This window comes from Siphateles boraxobius, unplaced genomic scaffold (genome assembly GCF_051911475.1).
Source record: "Siphateles boraxobius isolate OS27281-9 unplaced genomic scaffold, OSU_SipBor_1 13, whole genome shotgun sequence".
Classification (NCBI taxonomy): domain Eukaryota; kingdom Metazoa; phylum Chordata; class Actinopteri; order Cypriniformes; family Leuciscidae; genus Siphateles; species Siphateles boraxobius.
Window position 1 is genome coordinate 18,518,116 of NW_027508733.1, and position 22,099 is coordinate 18,540,214.

The 22,099-nt window shown below is 35.7% G+C and overlaps 2 protein-coding genes across 5 annotated transcripts; both read right to left on the bottom strand.

Moving 5' to 3' along the window:
* Positions 1-635: 635 nt before the first annotated feature.
* Positions 636-4,775, bottom strand: hsh2d (hematopoietic SH2 domain containing). The gene is made up of 6 exons (XM_077226246.1): positions 4,543-4,775; positions 3,766-3,903; positions 3,515-3,604; positions 3,205-3,370; positions 2,697-2,930; positions 636-1,522 (listed from the first exon to the last, which is right to left on the bottom strand). The coding sequence occupies exons 2-6, from the start codon at positions 3,888-3,890 to the stop codon at positions 995-997; spliced, it is 1,143 nt and encodes a 380-aa protein (XP_077082361.1). The 5' UTR covers positions 3,891-3,903; positions 4,543-4,775; the 3' UTR covers positions 636-994.
* A 692-nt stretch (positions 4,776-5,467) lies between these two features.
* On the bottom strand, positions 5,468-20,520 carry tpm4a (tropomyosin 4a). 4 transcript variants are annotated; one of them, XM_077226248.1, is made up of 9 exons: positions 20,199-20,520; positions 18,476-18,601; positions 11,820-11,953; positions 9,891-10,008; positions 9,737-9,807; positions 9,565-9,640; positions 9,278-9,340; positions 9,126-9,195; positions 5,468-6,193 (listed from the first exon to the last, which is right to left on the bottom strand). In XM_077226248.1, the coding sequence occupies exons 1-9, from the start codon at positions 20,310-20,312 to the stop codon at positions 6,111-6,113; spliced, it is 855 nt and encodes a 284-aa protein (XP_077082363.1). In that variant the 5' UTR covers positions 20,313-20,520; the 3' UTR covers positions 5,468-6,110. The 4 variants fall into 4 exon arrangements, with proteins under 4 accessions (XP_077082363.1, XP_077082365.1, XP_077082362.1 ...); XM_077226247.1 differs by lacking the exon at positions 5,468-6,193 and adding an exon at positions 7,217-7,420 and having other exon boundaries at positions 20,199-20,446; XM_077226250.1 differs by lacking the exons at positions 18,476-18,601; positions 20,199-20,520 and adding an exon at positions 15,956-16,537.
* Positions 20,521-22,099: the final 1,579 nt, after the last annotated feature.

Consider the following 22,099-nt stretch of genomic DNA (forward strand, 5'->3'; position numbering starts at 1 on the left):
TAATTAATAGATGTTTTCGTTACTTATTTGACGGCTCACTGTCAGTGTCAGCACTAAAACATCGCGAGCACAAAGCATACTCAGGCGCGTGCTCATTAGCGCGCGACGACACATGATACTTGACGCATGGTGATACATTACAAGTGCCTGCACTTCCATCGAGATTAACGTTTAATTAAGAGTCAATCTTCTTCCGAGACTGGCTCGGATAATACGCCTAAAATGAAAACTAAGACATTTAAGATAAGTTACTTTCCGCTGAAGAAAAATACTTAAGGGGGTTGGACTTAGCTAGTTAGATGGTTTAAGAGGGGTTTTGGGCACTTGTTAGGCTACAAGCTAAACCATTTAAAGGTCAAGCTGGAAGACCAGGTAAACCATCGTAAACAAGCTTAAACCAGCAAAATGATGATCATAATCCTGCAAAACATGGTATTTTAACACTGTAAAAAATGTTGCTGCCTCAAATGTTTAAGTACAATCAACTTGGATGTTAAGTCATTTCAACTTAAATAACATTAAACTGACTATATAAAAAATGTGTTGAATCTTGTATAAAAGTTGAAAATTGCTTAACTTATTTTAATGAGTTAAAGCAATGTAAAAACATGTGGTCATAAGAGAATATTCGTAGGTTTCTTGGATTGTCTGTATATTTATTGATTAACTGCAGTAAAAAGCAAATATTTACAGTGTTTTTTTTGTTTGTTTTAAATCTCCCAATATGTAAAGTGCTAGATTTTAGGAAGTACAATCTGGAAGTTTATATTGAAATTCATGCCTGTGGGCACAACACGTTCTGTCATTGTTATTGTTATATTCAAATATTTTACAGTGTCAGACAAGTCTTTCCAGATGACAAGCCTCTGTTCGGAACGTTGTTTCAGACATTGAAATGCATAGTGAAAAAGAACATCAAAACAAAGAGACATGTTGTCACGCTATTCAATGGCTACACAACTTTAAGTAAATCCACCGATCTTTATGTTTTTATCTAGTACCCAGGTGCAAAAGGAGGTGGATTTAGGTACTCATATGGTAATTCTCTATCTGCAAATTTGGGAATACCGTCAGATGACCGACATTCAGTTAACTCCTGATATTCACTTTCTGCCTGTTGTTTAGGGTTCATGGTACTGCTGTCCAAAGCAGGAAGAGTCGGATCCTCCTGACACGCCGTATCTTTGGGGATCTCCTCATACGCCGTATCTTTGGGGATCTCCTCATACGTGTGATCTTCAGAGTGCTTCTTTTTAAGCTTTTTCTTAATTTGCGCCAGGCTCAAGACCACAGGTTTCAAATGTTGTTGGTTTTTCTGTTGGGTACGGCCTTCAACGGGTGAGCTGGCTGCGATTTGATGTCTGTCAGAGCTTACCGACGTCAACCTTTGCGATCTGTCGGCCTCTGCGTTTGCTTGCGGGCGACTTGAAAAGCACATTCTGGGTGGTAACTGTGGTGGCGTCTCAAGAGTTGTGGAAGTAAATACCGTTCTAGGCTTTGGAACAGGCTTTGTTGGCTGATCCTGAAATATGAAAAATAAATAAAAAATAAGTATTATTAGCCAATAGCCTGTCAACTGAACATAGATGTGAAAATGCATCCGAACATAAACGGTAATTCATGAATGCTGGAATACAGACACTCAGCAGATTATTGCTGAATAATATAATAATTGCTGATAAATCAATAATTGCTGATTATTGGAAAAAATGAAAATGCAACTCTAAAGCAAATGTACTGTACCAAACAATTTCATTTCATACAAAATATATATTTTACAAAATAATTTGGACTAAAATTCAAAGCCATATGTCTAACCAATTGTACCAAATTAGAAGTGAGGTTCCAAAAATGGACGTTCCTATATGATTTTGTATAGGTGCTATACCAAAAATAGCCACCGGGTGACATACATTTCTACTGAATTTTTATGCGTTCTGTCACAAATGAATACATTTCCGTCACAATATCACTTCCATCACAAAACAGCCAACAAATATGGAACCTTGCGTCTCAGAACTTTCCTATGATGTGTATTGTCAAGATTAGTATAAACATTTGATCTTAAAAAAAGTGCAGTAAATTTTGTAATATGAAATACAACACGGCCCACTACGGAGAGGAGCCCGCTAAAAGGCTTTAAAGTACCGTTTCCATGGTAACAATGTCCAATTTGAAAACATATTTTACAGGTTGAATTTTGAGGGTTTAAGTCTAATTTATGATGAATACTAAAATATGTGATAAGAAAAAAAGGCAAACAAATGCTAGCTGGACAACCTGTTACTTTAAGGGTTAGTTCACCAAAAAATGAGATTTCATTTTTGGGAAATGAAATTTTTTTTTGAAAGCCCAAAAAATCACATCCATCCATCATAAAAGTAATCATATGGGTATGATGGTACAACAGTCAGATGCGTTACTTCTATGATGGATGGATGTGTTGTGTTTTTTTAAAATCTAAGATACCATTCACTTCCATTATATGGCTTGGAAGAGCCAGAATATTTTTTAATATAACTCTGATTGTGTTTCACTAAAAGAAAGACATATAGGCTTGAGGGTGAGTAAATTATGGGATAATTATAATTTTTGGGTGAACTAAGCCTTAAATTCACAATTATTATAGATAAAATATATTGTAATTTTAACCTCAAGGACATTATATAATGTACCCTGTCTTGATGTTGTATTACCGTGCTCTGTAGATTCAAAGTGGTCAATTCCGTCTCCAAGCTTGGATACAGTCTCGCAGAAGGAGTTGAAGGTAGCGCAGGCAAATCGGTTTGGAGCGCCGAAGTCGCGTTGTGTTCTGAGATATCTGAATGAGGCGTATGTGCTTGTGTTGGAGAATTTATCCATTCAACCTGTCTAGCGTTTACCTCTTTCTTTTGAGGAAAAAACAACTCAGCGTAGTTATTTTTGCCACCCTGCACACAAATGAATCATGTTGAAACAAAGATTACAATTATTGTTTATGATGGAAATACACATTGTCTCCTTGCTCTGTCATGTTGCTGATTGGGTAAACAGCAATTTTATACTATTTAACACTGAAAAAGTGTGCAAAACTTATACACACGCATATTTTTTTCTATTAAAAGATGAAAAGTGGTCCATGGTTGCCAGCTCTAACTAGATTGGTTGATCTTGATGGATGACCATTGTGGTGTAACACACAACATCGCAAGTGTAACTCTATACCTGTTCACAAGCCACAGTCAGCAGTTCGTTGTAGGGTAAAATGGGGCTTCTGCGGTGGAAGGCCACCAAGTCATGGAGGGAACGATAGTGTGTATTTTCTCCCACTATAATAAACTGGTTATCTGGCAAGACGTCAATCATGAAGTGTCTGCAGCGATCTTCAGCTCTAGGAGAAAGATATTTAAAGATGACCTTTAGTGAATACATGTTTGTTTAGTGGACTCATTTGTGTATAGTAATGATGCGAGTCAAACTTCCTTATTGTAGGGATTCATAACTGGCAACAATTGTAACATTGACACAGACTTACCGATAAGATAATGTATAACCCACTCTGCTTTCACTAACACGAATGAGGAAGTAACCAGGAGGCTTGCACTTCAACTCATCCTCCGCAGCCCTACAATACAGAACTATTTTATCTGACTGGTTTTACCCGACCTGATTTTCTGCTCTTTGACATCATCATATTCATGATAACACATAGTCTGAGCATTCAAGCACATATTACACAGTGTGTCTGCTTATTTTTGTGACATAATACAGTGTTCAGTCCATTACTTCCTGGATATTATGCCGTGGAACCATTCTGGAACAATTCCATTCTTCAAAATGCTGCTGCGCTGGAATTCTGTGAACCAGGCGAACGCTGCATCACCGCTGTCGCAAGATAAAGGCACAGCCATGACATCCAGTGTCCTAAAGGAACAAATCATTTGATGGAAAAATGACTCTAACTTTTCTGATGTGTTAAAATGCTTAAAAATACATTTAAGTAAAATTCATTCAGACAATGACTTGAATGACCACTTTTACATGTTTTCAGTATCTGAATTAAAATCATGTACAATATTTGTTTAAATATAGTTGAACTGTCCAGAGAGTTTTAGAATAAAGAAAAAAGTGTGAACAAAAGGCTGACATTTTAAATAATAATGATAATATTCCTGAAGGATTAACTGTTAAAGTAAATTAAATTTTAAATTAAATATGAACACATCGTGTACAGGAAGTTATAAATATTTAGAATAGGCTAATCCACACAATATCGATTAGCAGATTAATATTTTTCGTCGTAATGACTCACAAACCCGTGATAACTGACAATTAAATTACCAAACTTGTTTAAAGTGGATTTTACACCAAAAAAAAGTATGTTCAATTTCTCTTAGCGTAAGGTTAGGCTACTTATATTTCAATAGGCTATTACGGTAGTAACATATAGGCTATTTGACATAAAAGGTGTCAAATAGGCTATATGTTATTTAAAATGCCTGTCTGTCACAATTAAAAACAATAATACATAGGTAAAATGTAATGTTTTCATAACACTCTCACCTGCCGAGGCACACGTACAGTGACGGCAGTCGACGTGACCTCACCTGTTTAAAAACGGTTGTGTGGGGTGTGGTTTAAAAACAAAGTAGGCTACAGCCGACACGATTTCAGACCATTAACTATATCTACAGCTCTGTACTTTGTCATCAGTCGGTCTTTGGTGAAATAATATAAACATTTTACAAACGAGTACTTTTGATTTGCGTGCACTGTGACGTATTACTTAATATAATAAATATTAATTACGCCGTTTAACTTCCTGGACTGACACCCTAATTAATATTCATGAGGCAAGCTGCACTTACCATTCAGCAAATCAGGTAGGCCTGCTCGAAAAACGCCACATAACTTCATTAATATTTATTAGACAAGAGTTCCAGCGCTCGTTTAAACTTTGACTCAACGAATCAGTTAGGCCTGCCTGATAAACGTCACATAACGTAATTAATATGCATGAGCAAAGCTGTGGTGGGATTCGAACACTGTAAGCCATTATTGTTGGTTTAACCTGGTTGCCTTAAAATGTTAAGTTCATTGAAATAAAAAAATAAGATTGGTTTAATCAACAGAAACTCAAAATATTATGTTATCTGACATAAATTACCACATAAAAAACACATAAATTATCTAAGTTGTTTTGACACAAAGAAAAAATGTTGTGATAGGCCTAATGTAAATTTTTTTTACAGTGTAGATTCACGTTATGAACGGTCTGGACGATACAAATGTCAATGTTGTTCTTAGTTTTGCGTCTGGTGATATACTGATACTCATTTACTGAAAGTGTCACTTTTGTGTGAGATGTTTCTCACAAACTCTGTAAGGAAAAATAGTTTATAACTTCTGTAAAATCCATAAAATTAGGATCAATTATACATCTAATTGGACCATTCTGGAAAATAATCAAACGTCTACCCCACAAACAGACTTTTTATAAAAATTTATTACACAGAAAATGGAAAAGGAGCGTTTGAGGCATTTTGAAATAGTAATTTAACAGAAAAAAGCGACAACGCATTCACAGAAATGCCTAGGGATCGAAGAGCTAATATTTCTTTGGTCTTTGTCTGGTCCCATTTCTTGGTGGTTTCACAAAAATACCCAGGCACTTTGACATATACCATGGTAGAACACCATCGCATTACCAATTGAGTAATGTACTGCAGTGCATCCTGTGACCAGTAGGTGGAGCGCAAGATGTACTTATGAGAAACACTGTATTGAAAACGCCCTCATGAACGTCTTCATTTACATTAAAATTACATAAAACTTCCAAGTAAATTTCTGCTGAGCACATTAGCATATTCACTTTTCATATGGTATGTCATAAGGTAATAACGTTGTTTCAGTGGGGAAATTAGCACCTCAGGTTGTTTGGCTAACTTTTGAAATCAGCGATGTCGAGCCATCTTGGATAGCGTAATAGCGAAAAAAGAAATACCTCAGACCAAAATTTAAATTATTATTTTTTTCTGTGAGAAAATAGGGCTCAATAGCTAGCGAATTGGAATTAAGCAGAGTATTTGTGGAATGTAGTAAAAATAGACGTCGTTCTCTCATCGTCTCTCTTATAAGCTGTTCAGCTCCTGAAGTGTCTGATCCAGCACTTGATGCATTCCGAGGTTTTCTTCTTTTGCAGAAGATAACTTTTCTGTAAGCAAAAAGAGAAAAAAAATGTCAGATGCTGTAACTGTTTAATAAACATATATACTATATGAAAATACAGTTTAGTGCCCTAGTTTTACAGTCTTCACTGTGTAAAAAAAAAAGTTCCTGCCTTGAAGTAGGCTACAATCAACTTGGATGATTAAGTCATTTAAACTTAAAATACATTAAACTGATTTAAATTAGTTTAATCTTGTTTAACGTATACACAATTTTGAAAATTGTTTCACTTATTTTGATGTTAAAGCAATGTAAAACGTCATATCTTATTGATCATATCATTTTGTCTACAGTGTATGGTTCATCTACAACCACACAGAGTTATAAGACAAAATATCACCATTTAATGTGCTTGCACTTGGTTAGTGTCAGTAATAATATTAATTAAAATTGCAATTATGTGTATGATTAAAGAAGAATCTTTCAACTGTGAAGATTAGTATTGTATTAAATATTTTTAAAATATGATATAAATACAGGTACAACCATAAAATCAGACAAATCTGAAATGTAACCTCACCTTTGTGGACATCAGAATATAAGAGAGAAGAGTATAGAAAACTGATGAATATTTAATATAATTTAATATGTATCATTTAACACATTTTATCATATTCAATATATTTAATCAAATGTATAATATTGAATATATGCTTCACATAAAATATTACATATATTTTCTTCTAAGTTTAATTTATTTTTCATCCAAACTGCATTAATAGATCTGAGCTGAGATTTATTGACCATATTTTGTGTAAAATTCCCAAATTTCCCAAAAGGTCTGACACTTTTTAACTAAATCAATTTCAATGAACCAATCATTCATGATTAATGGATAATCATTTTTTTTTTAAATCATACATTTACAATCAAGTAAAATATTAATTTACAATCAAAATATTTAATTTAAACAAATATTAAAATTCCCTGATATTACCAGGAATTTCAACTCTTACGAATCTTCATAATGAAACATTATCAATGACAACAGAAGATTAAGAGTCAGAAATGAAACAAGGGTGTTTTATTGAGACTAGTGTAGACACACTGAAGAAAATGAAGCACACATGAAGAAAGTGGCAAGAAATTTGAGAAAGCAGGAGATGCGTCAGAGCAGGACAGAGATGGATCTACAGGGAGGTCATGTCATTGAGAGCATGGTCCAGCTCCTCAGAGATGGCTTTATACTTCAGCTTCTGAGCATAGAGTTCATCTGAAGATGGGCAGGAAAAGCAGGAAAGCGAAGGTGAGAAGCAGCAATGGACAGAAACCAAATGAAAAAGAGAAAGACAAGAAGTTAATGGAAGACTAAACATGAAACTCACAGAGGTCATGTTCTACCAGTAACAATCTATAAGCGAATCGTGTTCAAAACAAAAATTTCCATCTGGCCCGAAGAAGATATGCTCTCTAGTTACTTTTCCTATTCAAATATACTACTGTTATTAAGCAGAGTAAAGAGCTGACCGGCGCTGTAGGGCACAGACATTTTCATTTCTCTTGAAACCAGGCTTGTTTAAACCAATTCTATATACTGAGGCAGTCGAATATATCATCTTCCAGTGAAGGGTTCAAGCGTTTGAAACATGAGCCTGCTAGAACTGACAAAATGGCTCTAAAACAATATGGTGTTGTGTGTTCCAAAAGATTTTATGGCCGTTATATAGACAGGGAGGATGACCCGCCTGTGACCTGTCAAACCCCAGCCACTCAGGACTTTTCAATGTGTCCTGCTTCGCCACTCGTCATTTCTGAAGGCAAAAAGTTCATTGAGCCACTTCCTTACCTTCACTGACGTTTGCATAGGAACAGTTTTGTCTATTGATGCTTGCCAAGTCAAACTATAGTCAAAATTGACCTTTTTGAAAAGCTACATCATAGGTTACTAAGGAAAAATTGCTAAGTATATTAAATCTATATAAGAGGAAAATGATCTTTTAAATGATTTTCACTGTTAAAAATGGTTTTCTTTTATATTAGAATGCCAGCATAAAAGTCGAAGACAAAAATGACCCTAACCTAACCCTAACCCTTTTTGTGCTCTCTGAATTGAATGATGATTCATGAAGTTTGAACCAGTTCATTTCATCAGAACAAAGCAATTTGCTCAAATAAACCAACCAAACTAATCAAATTTAGTTTTTGAACCAGTTAATTCCATCAGAACAAAGCAATTCTCTAAAATGAACCACCCAAACCAATTAAATCTGGTTTTGTAGCTAGTTTGTGTCATCTGAATGAAGTGATTCACTAAAATGAACTCTTCAAACAAATCAAATCTAGTTTGAAGCAGTTAATTTTTTTCTGAACGAAGCAATTCACTAAAACAGACAACTCAAGTCTAGTCGATTCTGACTGAATGAAACGATTCGCTCAAACGAACCGTCTGAATAAACCGATTCACTAAAATGAATCAACTTTCCCAGCTTTTTGTCATGCTATACACACTAATTATTGGAGAAACGATTAATTATTGAATAAATTACTAGTTTAAACGGTTAACTAAATCATCGTTACCAATGTTTTTTCCCCGCACTAACCTCCACACTTTCCTTGGACAAAATTTCTAATTCCAGCAAAAGCAACAGTGTTTTGAAAACAGCTACTGTGAATATTTTAGAACAAGTTCACTGAAATGAACCATTTGAATGAAGTGATTCACTACAACAAATCATTCAAACAAATCGATTCACTCAAATGAATCAACTTTGTCATTCTACATGGCTACTACAGTAGTTAGGTCATCGCTCAATTCTGGTAGAGCTAGAGTGTTTTGAAAACAGCTACACGCTCTTTGTTAAGTTAGCAGAATCTCTATGTTCAACTCCCCCAATATTGATAAAGAGTTGAACTTGGCTCCACAGAAAAGTCAGTTAAAAAACAGATTAAACCCATAGAACTAATGAATGTGTTCATACCTTCCAGGTCATCGATAGATTTCTCCAGTTTGGTCACTGACCTCTCGGCAAACTCGGCACGGGTCTCGGCCTGATAAACACAAAAAAGGAAGTTGAGGGAATGAGAAAGGGCAGCTTATCTTTGACCTTGTCTCATTTGTTGAATTCTTTACCTCCTTCAGCTTGTCACTGAGAACTTTGATTTCCTCTTCATACTTGTCTTCTTTTTCGGAGTACTGAAACATGCAAACAAAGACAGATACAGCAAATCCATCTCACTTCCTGTCAACATTGACTAAAATTCATATTGCTCTCAGAGCTATTGTGTTGTCAGAACTTTAAGTCCATAAATTACCATGTTTCAGTTTCAAAGCGATTATCAGTCTAAGAAGTTGAGTGATGATTATTATAGAGGTCTGAAATTGTGATATTAACAGATAAAAGAGAGATGTTGACTTACTTTCTCTGCCTGAGCCTCTAGGGATTTAAGGTTGTTGGTAACGTTTTTCAATTCCTCCTCCAAATCACTAGCTTTGCTGGAGGTATTTGAGCAGAAAACAATGTTTTAACTGGTCAAGCAACAAACATTCACATCCTAGTCTATTTAAAGCGTGAGAATAGGTAGACGATACCATTCAGCGACTTCGGCTCTCTCCTCGGCTCGCTCCAGCTCGCCCTCGAGAATCACCAGTTTACGGGCCACCTGTGGCAAAGATGGCGTTCAAACGAAGAGCTTCAAATGTCAAACATCTGGAAGTGGTGTTCCTCTAGGCGCTTGTACCTCACCTCTTCGTATTTGCGGTCGGCCTCCTCTGCGATGTGTTTAGCCTCTTTCAGCTGCATCTCCTGAATCTCCATCTTCTCTTCGTCCTTCATGGCGCGGTTCTCAATTACCTTCATGCCTCTGGAGGTGAAACAAGCGGTCAGCGGGACATCATCGATGAAATCAGCAAATTCATCAGCAAATTTGCTAGCGCAAGATCTTTATTTCATAATCAAAATGGTCCTAAAATCTGGAATTGAGAATTGACCAATGAATTTCCACCACCTTTCCAGTCGTTTTTATTCGTATTTTTTTAGTGGTGGGCCGTTATCGGTGTTAACGTGCTGCGTTAACGTGAGACTTTTATGGGGCGCTAAAAAAAATATCACCGTTAATCTGTCACACTCGACTCGGATTCGTAACAGGAAGATTTAAGAACATCAAGAGCATTGGATAAAGTGCCCGTGGATCTACAGTTTAGTCTAGTGAAAGCATCTCTGCAAATGCATCATATTTTTGCCAGCGATGAAGATCTTTATTAGTTGAACATCTTCGTCTGTGAATGAATGATTCCACAGGACGATACATTCGATTTCATTTCATTCAGGTACTACATTTTACAACCAAACAGATTATTACGCCACGATAGCACTACTAAAAAGTATCACATTATCCGTTTTTTGGACATATACATTAATTTATGCAACAAAAAAACGTTTCAGAGCGTCGGCGCACTGGCAAAGGTTAACAGCTTAAATAAGCTACCATTGTGTACAGTTTATGAAATGAACACCCGCCATCCCACGGTAATGTGTGTGTATTGCGCAGGGGCATAGTCATTACATTGATTGAAAACTAATTTGTTTAAAAAGGAGGAGGCTATTGCCGGTAAAGGCAGGTTCACATAAAATCATAATGACATATGACATTAATTTTTCTGATCTAACGAGCATCTGGTTTGGCGATGCAAAAACGGACTGCAGCTAGATCGTGCTTATTGTTTTTGTCTTCTTCCAATTAGCCTACTATGTTAAAAAAAGACAAAAACGTGTTACTTGTTCAATTAATAAACAGTTTGTTTGTTGACAAATCGCTAAAGATTAAATTGGCCTCTCTTTCTGTCATTGTGAGTGTGCGTTTTTTTTTTTTAACGATATTCGACTTTTGCTCCTCTATTGTCGAATGGCATTTTTGGCAGAAATTCACATCCCTACGCAAGGCTAACTATTCTCAAAGACTTACTTTTAGTCATTATTTGGGTAGCACACATATTCTGAATGCCTTCGGCAGAATTCAAGTGAGCCATTTTAATCTAGATTAATCTAGATTAATTCCAAGATTACAGTGAGATTAATCTAGATTAAAAAAATTAATCTATGCCCACCTCTAATTTTTTTACATTTTGATTTAGAGAGATTAGCTAATGAATATTCAAAACTATTTGTCAACTGGTTTGACCAATTGAAAATTCATGGAAAATCCTGTTAATTTCTTGTTTGCTCAAGCTTAATATGAATATCATTGGTTCTTAATACAGTGTAAAAAAAAAAGTTGCTGCCTTAAATTTTAAATACAATAAACTTGGATGTTTAAGTCATTTCAACTTAAAATACATTAAACTGACTTAAAAATTAGTTGAATCTTGTATAACATAAAAAAGTTGAAAATTGCTTAACTTATTTTGATGAGCTAAAGCAATGTAAAAACATGTTGTCAACTTATTGATCATATGTTTTACAATGCATGTATTTATATATTAAAGTATGTATATAATAAATAATAAAAGGTGGGTAAGTCTGCTTCCATAGGTAAAACCCTCTCCAACCACAATTTCTCTTGAAAAAATATTTTGTGGATTGTTTTCCAATGAGAAAAAGGCCATGTAGTTTTCAACCAAAGCACAGAAATTCCTTCCTTCCACTATTATTCATAAATTAATGGTTTCCATTGACCTCTCGCTCTCGTCTGCTGCTTTCTCCGCCTCTTCCAGTTTCTGCAGTGCAGTTCCCAGCCTCTCCTGAGCCCGATCCAGTTCCTCCTCCACCAGCTGTATTCTGCGGTTCAGGCCCGCCACATCACCCTCAGCCTGTCAAAGAAAAGGTCAAAGGTTACTTATATACAATTATATACCGACTTTAAATCTAGCAGTAATGTACATTTATGATATAAAATAACGCTCTGGTGTTTTTTTTTCAGGTCTTTGGGGATTCTCCCAATGATGCCATGTCATTTTCATCAGTTTTTGCTCAAAGCACAATCAACTGCAAAAGAAAAAACATTTGTATGCCCTTTTCCGACCACTACCTCCCGTTGTGATTCAAACAAAGATTGGCCTCATAATGAGCACAATGGTGCCTCTGTGACATTTTTCAGTTTTAAAGAGACCTCACAGCCAAACCAACCCACTTACTGCACTGATAATTGCAACTATAATTATGACATATCACAGTGGCTCTCGCACTGCAGACGCTTCAACTGAGCAAGCGCACAGTTCTCTCCGAGCGCTAGGAAAATCTCGCTGCCAGGAAACTATATCTGGGTTTAAACTTTAAGAGGCACCGGGGAAAAGTCAAAGAGAGCAAATCGTCCATTTTCTAATCACATCTTTGTTTTGAGTCAGAGCGGCTGGTATTTAAGGATTTTACTGTTGCTTTGGAGCATGAATAGTAGTAAACAGTTCATGGCTGATGAACCTCACTACGTACAAGCTTTTTTTGTAGCTGGTTTGCTACTGGATGGCATAAAAGGATCTTTATCAAACACACAAATGTATGTAGTAGATCATAGTATAGGCCTTTGACTCCAAACCTAATAACTCATAATTGCGAATTATATTCTCATAATACCAACTTTTTTCTCATAACGGAGACTTTATAACTTTTCCAAATCAACTATCATATCTTTATATCTCACAATGTGACTTAAAGGGATAGTTCACACAAAAAATGAAAATTATGCCATTACTCACCCTCAAGTTGTTTCTTTCTTCTGCTGAACATTAAAGATATTTGAAGAATGTTTGTAACTAAACAGTTGATGGGCCCCATTAACTTCCATAGTATTTTATTTTTTCATTCTATGGGAGTCAATGGGTCCCATCAACTGTCTGGTTACCAACATTCTTCAAAATATCTGCTTTTGTTTTTAAAAGAAGAATGAAATTCATATAGATTTGGAAGGTGAGGGTGAATAAATGACAGAACTTTCATTTTTGGGTTGAAATATCCCTTTAATAACTTGTTCCAACCAACTCAGACAGCAACATAGTGTCGGCCTGGTGATGTGGGCCGGATCTGGGCCGACACTGACAGTTGCTGTCATGGAACTTTATATCTTAAAACATAACTTTATATCTCACAATTACAAGAAATAAATTCATAATTACGAGATATAATGTTTGATTTCAAGCTATAACATTTCTTGCAATTGTGACTTTTCTCATAACTGCGACTTTATATCTCAAAATACGACTATATTTTGGAATGTGTGAGTTTGTATCTTGCAATATGACTATAATCTCACAAAACGCCAATGAATACGCTATTCAAGATTGACATCATTAAAGAGGGGGTCAAATGAACATTTATTCACACACATTTCACCAACACATCACAGGAGTAAGGAAGTTAACCCCCTTTCGAATAAAGGAGAGCCAGAGAGGGGAGGAGAAAAATGCACAGGAAATGGACACACTCCGCATCCTCTCCCCTCCCAACATGCTCATTCAGTTCAGGGTCAGGATACTCCCTCATGAGCCATGCCCTTTCCTTAGTCACTGCGCTCCCTGGTTGCTTTAGCCATATATGGTAAAACAAGCTCTGGACAATGCTAGTGGAGAAGTGCCAAAAAGTTTTAAAGGCTGAAGAATAGCACAAAAAATAAAAATAAACCCATATGTTATCGAGAAGCGTCTGGACGCAGCCTTGAACATTTTATCGAGTACAAGACAAACCCAAACGCGCATATGTGTGATATGAGACGGCGACATTCACAGATCTATGGATTCCCAGGCCTATTTACACCACAATACACTCAGATCTTGTTAGAGACACAGTGACATCAATGTCCAACGATACGTTCAAGGTCGAAGTGTGGGGGAATCACCTGAGACTTCTTCTGTCGACTTCCTGAAGCACAGTACTATCGTACGTGACATTGAGCAAACACTTGAGACGAACACTATCAATGTAATAACCTTTTTATGGGCTGATATTATGAAAATAAGGCTTATCAGATGAAAACGAACAGTGGAAATGAAGTACAGGCTCCTTTTCAGTCAATACAAGTTAATATTATAAAGTGGTTTACTGGTAAAATAGTCAAAGAGAGAGTTGGAGATGCAAAATGATTAGTTATTTCTAAACTAATGCAAAGAAAAGACTGTAGGAGTATTGTGAAGTAAGCAACCACTTGTGTAACTAAACTTTGAGAAGATATGCAAAAAAGTTCTTGATATCATTTTTAACACCATGGGAACCTGTCGATGCAAATTTGAGGAGCATTTCTTTATCTTCCTTTACTTATTTACCAATTTCCTAATGGCCTTTTTACAGGCTTCACATATGTTCGTAGTCATGTTCTTGACTTTTAACCCCAGTGTGAATTATGCCTTACATGAATTATGACCATCATGGAGAGGTCATTGGTCACGTCATGACCAAGTCCAGCAGCATTCTGTCACACTAAGAGTGGGAAAACTCCCACTTATGAAAGTAAAGTCAGCGAAATTTGTATTAGAAGTGTCTGACTCAAAGCAAACCCCTAAAAGAGAAAGAAGGAAGTTGATTTAGAAGAATGATGGGACCATGGACCTCCCTAACATTTCTCCATTAAATGTAAAAGGCAACAGATCCTAGACAAAGACACACTATTGATCTACAAACACTAGAAGAACAGGACTTTTCTTAAGCAATGCCAGCTTCCTGCATATCTGCATGGTCATTTGAGTATGAAGAAGGACCACAGGAAACTCCAATGTGGAACAAGAGACATCCTGACTCAGTTCCTTTGGGAGCTCAGGATGAGACATCCTTTGGGTCGTTCTTGAATGCAACAAAATATAATGTTTAACTTCTAAGAAAGATCCACAAACAATTATTCATCAGTTGCTCAAAAACAGGAGTTCAAATGAGAAGAAACAAACTGTAGGTTCCTGGCCGAATTCCTTGACAATTAAGGGCTTCTCAAGGGATGACTCAGAAAATTTTATAAAATGGAGCATCTAAATCCTCCAAGGACTGTGGGGGAGGGTGGCTTCCTAGAGCATCTTGGTATCAAGGAAAAATGTTCTCACGTACAACATTTTGCCATGTTCTTCATCTAAATGAACTAAAAAATACTATTTAATATGACCCCATACACCAACATATTAGGTAGAAATCACTCCTATTACTGCAATAACTAGTTTTACTTTGTTTTACTGTCCTGTTGGATTGATGGTTTTATGTCTGAATACATTCGATTATACCAAAGAAAGTCCATCTTAAGAGTCAGATTAGGATTATAAGAGTCAGATTAGGATTGTTTTAAAACGTGGTTAAAATTTGAGTTCATTAAGATAAAAAATGTAATATAGCATAAATTAGGCCTATATATTACAAATAAATTACATAAATTATCTAAATTGATATGACAAAAAAAATTAGTATAGATAATCTTTAAGTAAATCTTAAATTTTAATAAAAATATAATTTTATTAGTATTAGAAAATACTATTTAGGTAAATAAAGCAATTCTGTGTAAAAAAAAAAAAATACTCAAATGTAGCAATTGTCAGTTAAAACAAATAAATAGTTAATTATGTAAATTAAAATGATAAAGGGGTGGATGTGTAATAAACCTGTACTAGAAAACAGTGAGGCCTAACAACTGCCCAAAGGCAGATTTTGGGGTCGGACTGTCCCTTTGGACCAACGCCTTTCATTCCACAACCTCACGTCTGCATCCAGGTCTCACTGTTCACCTAAACATACAATTATAGTCTTCAGCGGAGCTTTTTTTGGAACAGTTCACAGAGGTAACGCGTACAAGAATCCGGAGAGTGTAAAGAAGGTAAGTAAGAACAAAGAAATATGAAGATTTGTCTCACTTTCTCCCGCAGCTCGCGCTCATTGTCCAGCTCGCGCTGTAGAACCAAAGCTCGGTCTTCTGCGTCATCGGCCTGCTGCTGCAAAGTCTGGATCTTTCTCTTCACTGCGTCCAAAGAAGTCACACCTGTCATTTTAGATACTTTATGATGTTATATTTACAACTAGAAAACAAAACGAGCCGCGACTTAGGTCAGGAAAAATTAAACGATGTGCAAAGACAGCAACAACAAAAATTCAAAAAGCTATAAACAAATAAATACTTCAAAATCGAAAAGCCTAAAAACATATATAATCCCGAATATAGGATTTAAAAAAAAATAACGGAATGGCGCTGTAGTTGGATGGCCAGTGTAAAGATGAAGAAAAAAAAGGAGTGAAAACGACACGAAATGTGCAATCCAAATTCTTCCCTGTCCGGATCAATACAAAACGGTTCAATGAACAAAAAAAATTCTCTTCGCAGGAGGTTACTTCTGTCTCATGGAGTCATTGGAATGTGAGAGAATGTAAGGAGGCAGAACTTCTGCAGAAAAGTTTCAATGTAACTGGAAAAGTGAAGTCCCCGTGACGTAATTGTGGGCGGGGCAACCAACCAGTCACATTTTATGTTAATTACTTCTTTCTCTTGTCAAAATGTATTCAAAAACGTACTCTTAGAGCCTGTCGTTAATTTATTATTATTATTTTTAAAATCTTGTCTGTTTTTGATAATATTTTTTATTTTAAATATTTTAATGACTTTATGCTACACTGTAAAAATTTTAAACAAAAATTTTATGTGCAAATATATTTTAAATGAAACCACAATTTCTTAATTTCAGACGTTTCAAGACTGTTTTTACAGTAGCTGATGGGTCAAATAAAAAATAAGAAATAAAATTGCACTTTTCATGTTGTACACCTTTATTTTAGCTGTTTATCTATAATTTTAATTAAGTTATATTATTGTAATATCTTATAAATAATTGTATATAATTTCTTGGGAGTTTTCTGAGACAGCCATATTCAAGATACACTCATTTTTAAGGTTTAGATTAAATAACACTTCCGCTATTGTAACTTAATGTATTTAGGTTGATATAATCATATTCAATAATATTTTTGAATAAAACCATGCCGTTTTAGATTTTTACGTTACCTGACAAAACAGTATGTTGATTTCACTTCTTTTAAGGGAAAAATATTTTGGTATATACACTGTAAACATGATAATTATATTAATGTTTTTGTTTCCATCTAGGCTATTTAACTTGATTTTATTTATTTTTTATTCAAAACATTAAAATTTAACATTCAAATTAGTTGAAAAGCGTAAAGCACTCTCACTGCAGGTTGTTGATTTCACTTACAAATTGAACACTGCAATTACACACAAGTTTTCAATTACAACCCCCGCAATTAAAACCTTAAATCTTGACGTTACACACCACTTCTTCTGTCACACACTTTTCTCAGAAGTGAGCTTTTGTTCTAAAGACGAGCCAGCGATCTGGGAGCATTGATTTCATTAGTCACAGGAGTGTGGTCCTCTGTGTTTGCTTTCGCTGCATTCTTGGGATTCCTGAGCTTCTACAGTGCAACCGAAGTCCCAGTCTCCCCTGCTGTTCCCCCGACTTATCAGTTACAAGCCTCAAAAAAATCCCTCACTCATTGGTGAACTTATCTTACCTACTTCTTTGGCGTTGTGAATGCAGATGTATAATTAGTTTACAGTTTCCTCTAATGCATGACATGTGGCTTGTCTGGAGCACATTTTCAGGGCAATGCTCCAAAGAACTCGAAAATGTGCTTGTATCCCCAGTTGCAGCCTCTCAGAACATTCTACAGAAATTAATCTTACTCATTTGTACTGCACTTATTGAATAAAGTTTGATGTTACGATGTGTCCTATAGAAGTATTTTGAGGTCAATGACAACATGAAGAACATCTCTCTTTCACAAATGGATTTACCCCCATGCTGGAATCATTAAGGATTCACAAACAACCGATTTGCCCCTCCTCGGCTTCCTTCTCAAACTATGCAGTCATTTCCTTCAAGGTCACAATGTGTGGTGTAACCTGAGCTTATCTGAGAGACGGACAGGATGGACCACTTCAGAACCATGCAGGTGTGATTACGACAATTTTCTCATTCGTCCCAAGGCCAAACGCGTTCTTACAGGTGGAATGCACTGTGCTATGATTCATTTAAACTTAAAAGTAGACGATTTGTGCATTTAAACCTTCAAATTATCTCTTTAATGAGCAATGTGTTCGCTTCAAGGCATTACAGTAGTACACCTGAGGAAAGAGGTATTTTAAAAGATGCTTGTGTTGACATGTTTTTTATTGAGGTAAAGCTTTTTATTGCCCTATAAATCCCCATTTGAAGCACTTTTAAATGGTGCCGTGACCCTGAAATGGACCGGCTGGGTTGACAGGAAGTGAAAACATCATAACAAAGCCTGAATGACTAAAGTTGTTTATCGTAGAGGACTCATGTTTGAGTCTGATTTATTGAACCCTATGCATCACTTACGTCAGCAGCTGTTTTCTCAGACAGTTCGAGTTTCTCCTGGGCTTCTTTCAGGGCCTCTGAGTACTTGTCCAGTTCATCTTCGGTTTGTTTGAGCTTTTTCTGCAAGCTGACCAGCTCATCCTCCAGCTTTATGAGGGAGAGTGAGTAAACAGCACAATTGAGCATAATTTAAGGGAATATCCCAAATGTCCATATAAAATCTTTCTGGTATGGTCAGTGTTGTGTTACACATAACAAGTAACTTAAGTTACTTAATCTGATTACTTTTTGAAGTAACAAGTAAAGTTATGCATTACTTTTACATTTACAACTATGTATCTGAGTTACCTTTTCAAATAAGTAAAGAGAAAAAAAACGTTCTGGTATATGATCAGTGTTGAGGTAATACATAACAAGTAACTTAAGTTACGAAATCCGATTACTTTTTAAGTAACGATTAAAGTAACGCATTACTTTTACAACAAAATATCTGAGTTACTTTTTCAAATAAGTAAAGAAAAATCATTCTGGTATGGTCAGTGTTGGGGTAATGCGTTACAAGTAACTTAAGTTACGTAATCCGATTACTTTTTTAAAGTAATGAGTAAAGTAACGCATTACTTTAACACTTACAAGTAAAGCAAGTTACATTGTTTACTCGTTTATTGACCTCTACTCTACAGACATGAAGTTTTATTCATTTCACTTTTGGTGTCAAAGGGCCTTTAGAATAGAACTTTTATTTTTTCTGTTATTAAAAAACAAATAAGCAACCCCAGCCTAGCTGAGAAAAAGTAACGTAACACATTACTTGATGCAATTAGTTACTTTTTAAGGGAGTAATGCAATATTGTAACAAGTTACTTTTAAAAGTATCTTTCTCCAACACTGGATATGGTCATTTTAAGAATACAATCAACCTCTATAATATTATCCCTCATTATATTTTCAACTATTTTATCACAAAACAATGTGTACATTTTAAGAAATGAATAGCTTTCAAAAATGGATTTGGTCACCCACATTATATCATAGGCCTACTCTCTTTAGTGGGCAGCAGATAACAAATTTTAGCCTGAGGTAAGCTGTGGCAGTAAGTGAGATAAACACTCACAAACACTTTGCCATCTATGGCTATCAGTTTGGCAGGGTTCTTGTGTTAAAGAGAGGATCTTTTAATCTACTGGGATTCCAGACAGCCTGACCTCTCGTCCATTTATAACCTTAGGTGTTCTGAATGGTGGAAGACATGGATTGATTTATTGCCAATATTCGTTTACTAAGGTATCTGTCTATTTACAAAGAGCAATATGCTTTCCAAGTGTACACTTAAAACAGACAAACTATTGTTCAATAAAATAAATATATTTTTTCTATAATGTTAAATTATAAGTAATGTACATTATTACTTCAACTCATGTTAACATGCAAATATGTAATGTTAATAATGTATTAGAATATGCAAGCTTAATAAATGGCATTCATTGTTAAGTCAGATTGTAACTGATATTTTTTTTATAGGATTCCTACATAATTGTGCAAAATAAGTAGCCAGTGCTGTGGGGGGAAAAAACAGAATTGCAGCTCAAATGCATACTTGGTTTTCAAGTATGAGGTCTTGGCAAACTTCTCCTTGATTACAATCATCAAGTTTCAGCCTTTAAAGATGCCTATGCCGCCACTTTTGTTAGGACCTTTTCATTTGAACCAATCTGGATTCCTACCTGCATTTGTTGATTCTTACCTGCTTGCATTTCTCCTCTGCAGCTTTCTGTTCGGTCTCGGCCTGCTCTGCCCGGTCGATGGCGTTCTCCTTGTCAAGTTTGAGCATCTGCATCTTCTTCTTGATGGCCTCCATGATTGCAGGTTGATCTAGTGTCTGGGTCGAATATGAAATTCAAAGGAGCTACGAGCTACGAAGTGCAGTTCTCGGTCCTTCAGCTGAAAGTGTGGTCAGACTAATGGATGCGAGGAGATTTAGGAGAGGAGAAGAATGCAGCTGATGCTGCCTTAAACCAAGAGCTGCCAGCAATGCTGGATCGCTCTACATAACCCAACCGAAGTCTAAAACACCCCCCCCCCCCCTCCCCCCTCCCTATCTAACCACTTGTGAGAAGGAATGGCTCGGACCAAACAGTCAGAAGCACTTCTCCTTATTTGGAGTGTTGCATATTGTTTAAAAAAAGGACGAAAGGATGGAGAGGTGAGCAGATACTGTAGGCCCTGCATCCAGATTGAACCACATTACTGTTAAACCGAGCTAACAAATTGTCAACAGATCGTTAAAAGAGGGCCCAAAGTGTGCTTTTTATGCTAACGTTTTGAGAACATTATTAAAAACCAGATAACTTTGAACGAACTTTATATTAACGTTACTGTATGGAAACGTTTGTAAATAACTTTTGACAGGACCTTGCCAGAATGTTTGCTAAAGCTCTGAAGTTCTTAGAACAGTTAGTCCTTCCCAGGTGAAAAAGACATACTATTAAATGAATTAAAAATGTACTTTAGTATGTTTTTAGTACAATTCAAATATACTTGAATGCATTTTTAATACATTTAACAGTACGTCTTTTTCTAAATTGCCTTTACCAAGGCAAGTATCAATATTATAATAGCTAATATTTATGGTAATGCACTTTTCAAAACCCCTACCACTAAGAAGAAATATACTTCAGATTGTGCAGTTTGTTGAGGAGAGGAGCTATTATTTTTCTTATTACGTGGCTCTCTGGAATCCTCATTTCTTATCGGTCAATCACAGCATTTGGAGGTCAGATATTCTTAATATTCAGTCGTCCATGACAACGCTTATTAAAACCTCTCAACCAGAACAAAAACTGGAGATACTATTATTTTTAAAAAACGCAACTGGTGCCATATTGCATCTCAGTTATCAGTTGTAGTCGGAAAAAAATCAGTAACAATCGGACCTAACAATGAGCAATACTTTTATGCCATTTATTAATCTTGCTTATACATTTTTAATACTGTTACATTATTGCAATGTTTATCTTGTTGCAAGGCTGATCATTTTGTACATTCTATACTTTTTACTTAGCGAAAGCTTTAAAATCATATACAGGTAAAATTAAACAAATAAAAAAACACTGATTATCCGTGATCCCGTATCATTTGTACTTTTAATCTGCCGGACAATAAAAAGGCCAAAAAATCTCATAAGCTTATATTAGAGGGACTATTCAATGAACTGAATATTACAGAAACTTGAAGCTGGACTGTTTTGACTTTGCAAAACCCCACTCAGAACACATGTGTTACCCCATAGCAACACTCTAGAAACCACAGAAAATATAAAACAAACAATTATGTTTATGGTTAATCATACCTTCATTAGAAAGCAAATAAAGTCGCTTTCTATTCCTTTTACTGCCTTGTACAGTCAAATCTGACGTAAAGCAATTGCACACACTTGATTTAGAGTTGTTGAGTCCCAAAGTGCTAAATGGCGAAACCGTTGGATCTAAGTGTTTTGGCACTGAAAAATAGAGCTGAAGTGCAGAATGTAACACTCTTTTCCAACTGGCTTTCTTAACTGAACACTTGCCCTTCCATTGGGCATTTTGTGAATTACAACAAAAAGTGTAGTTTAGTTTCTTCTAAATAGGCTCTATTTTCTGTCAT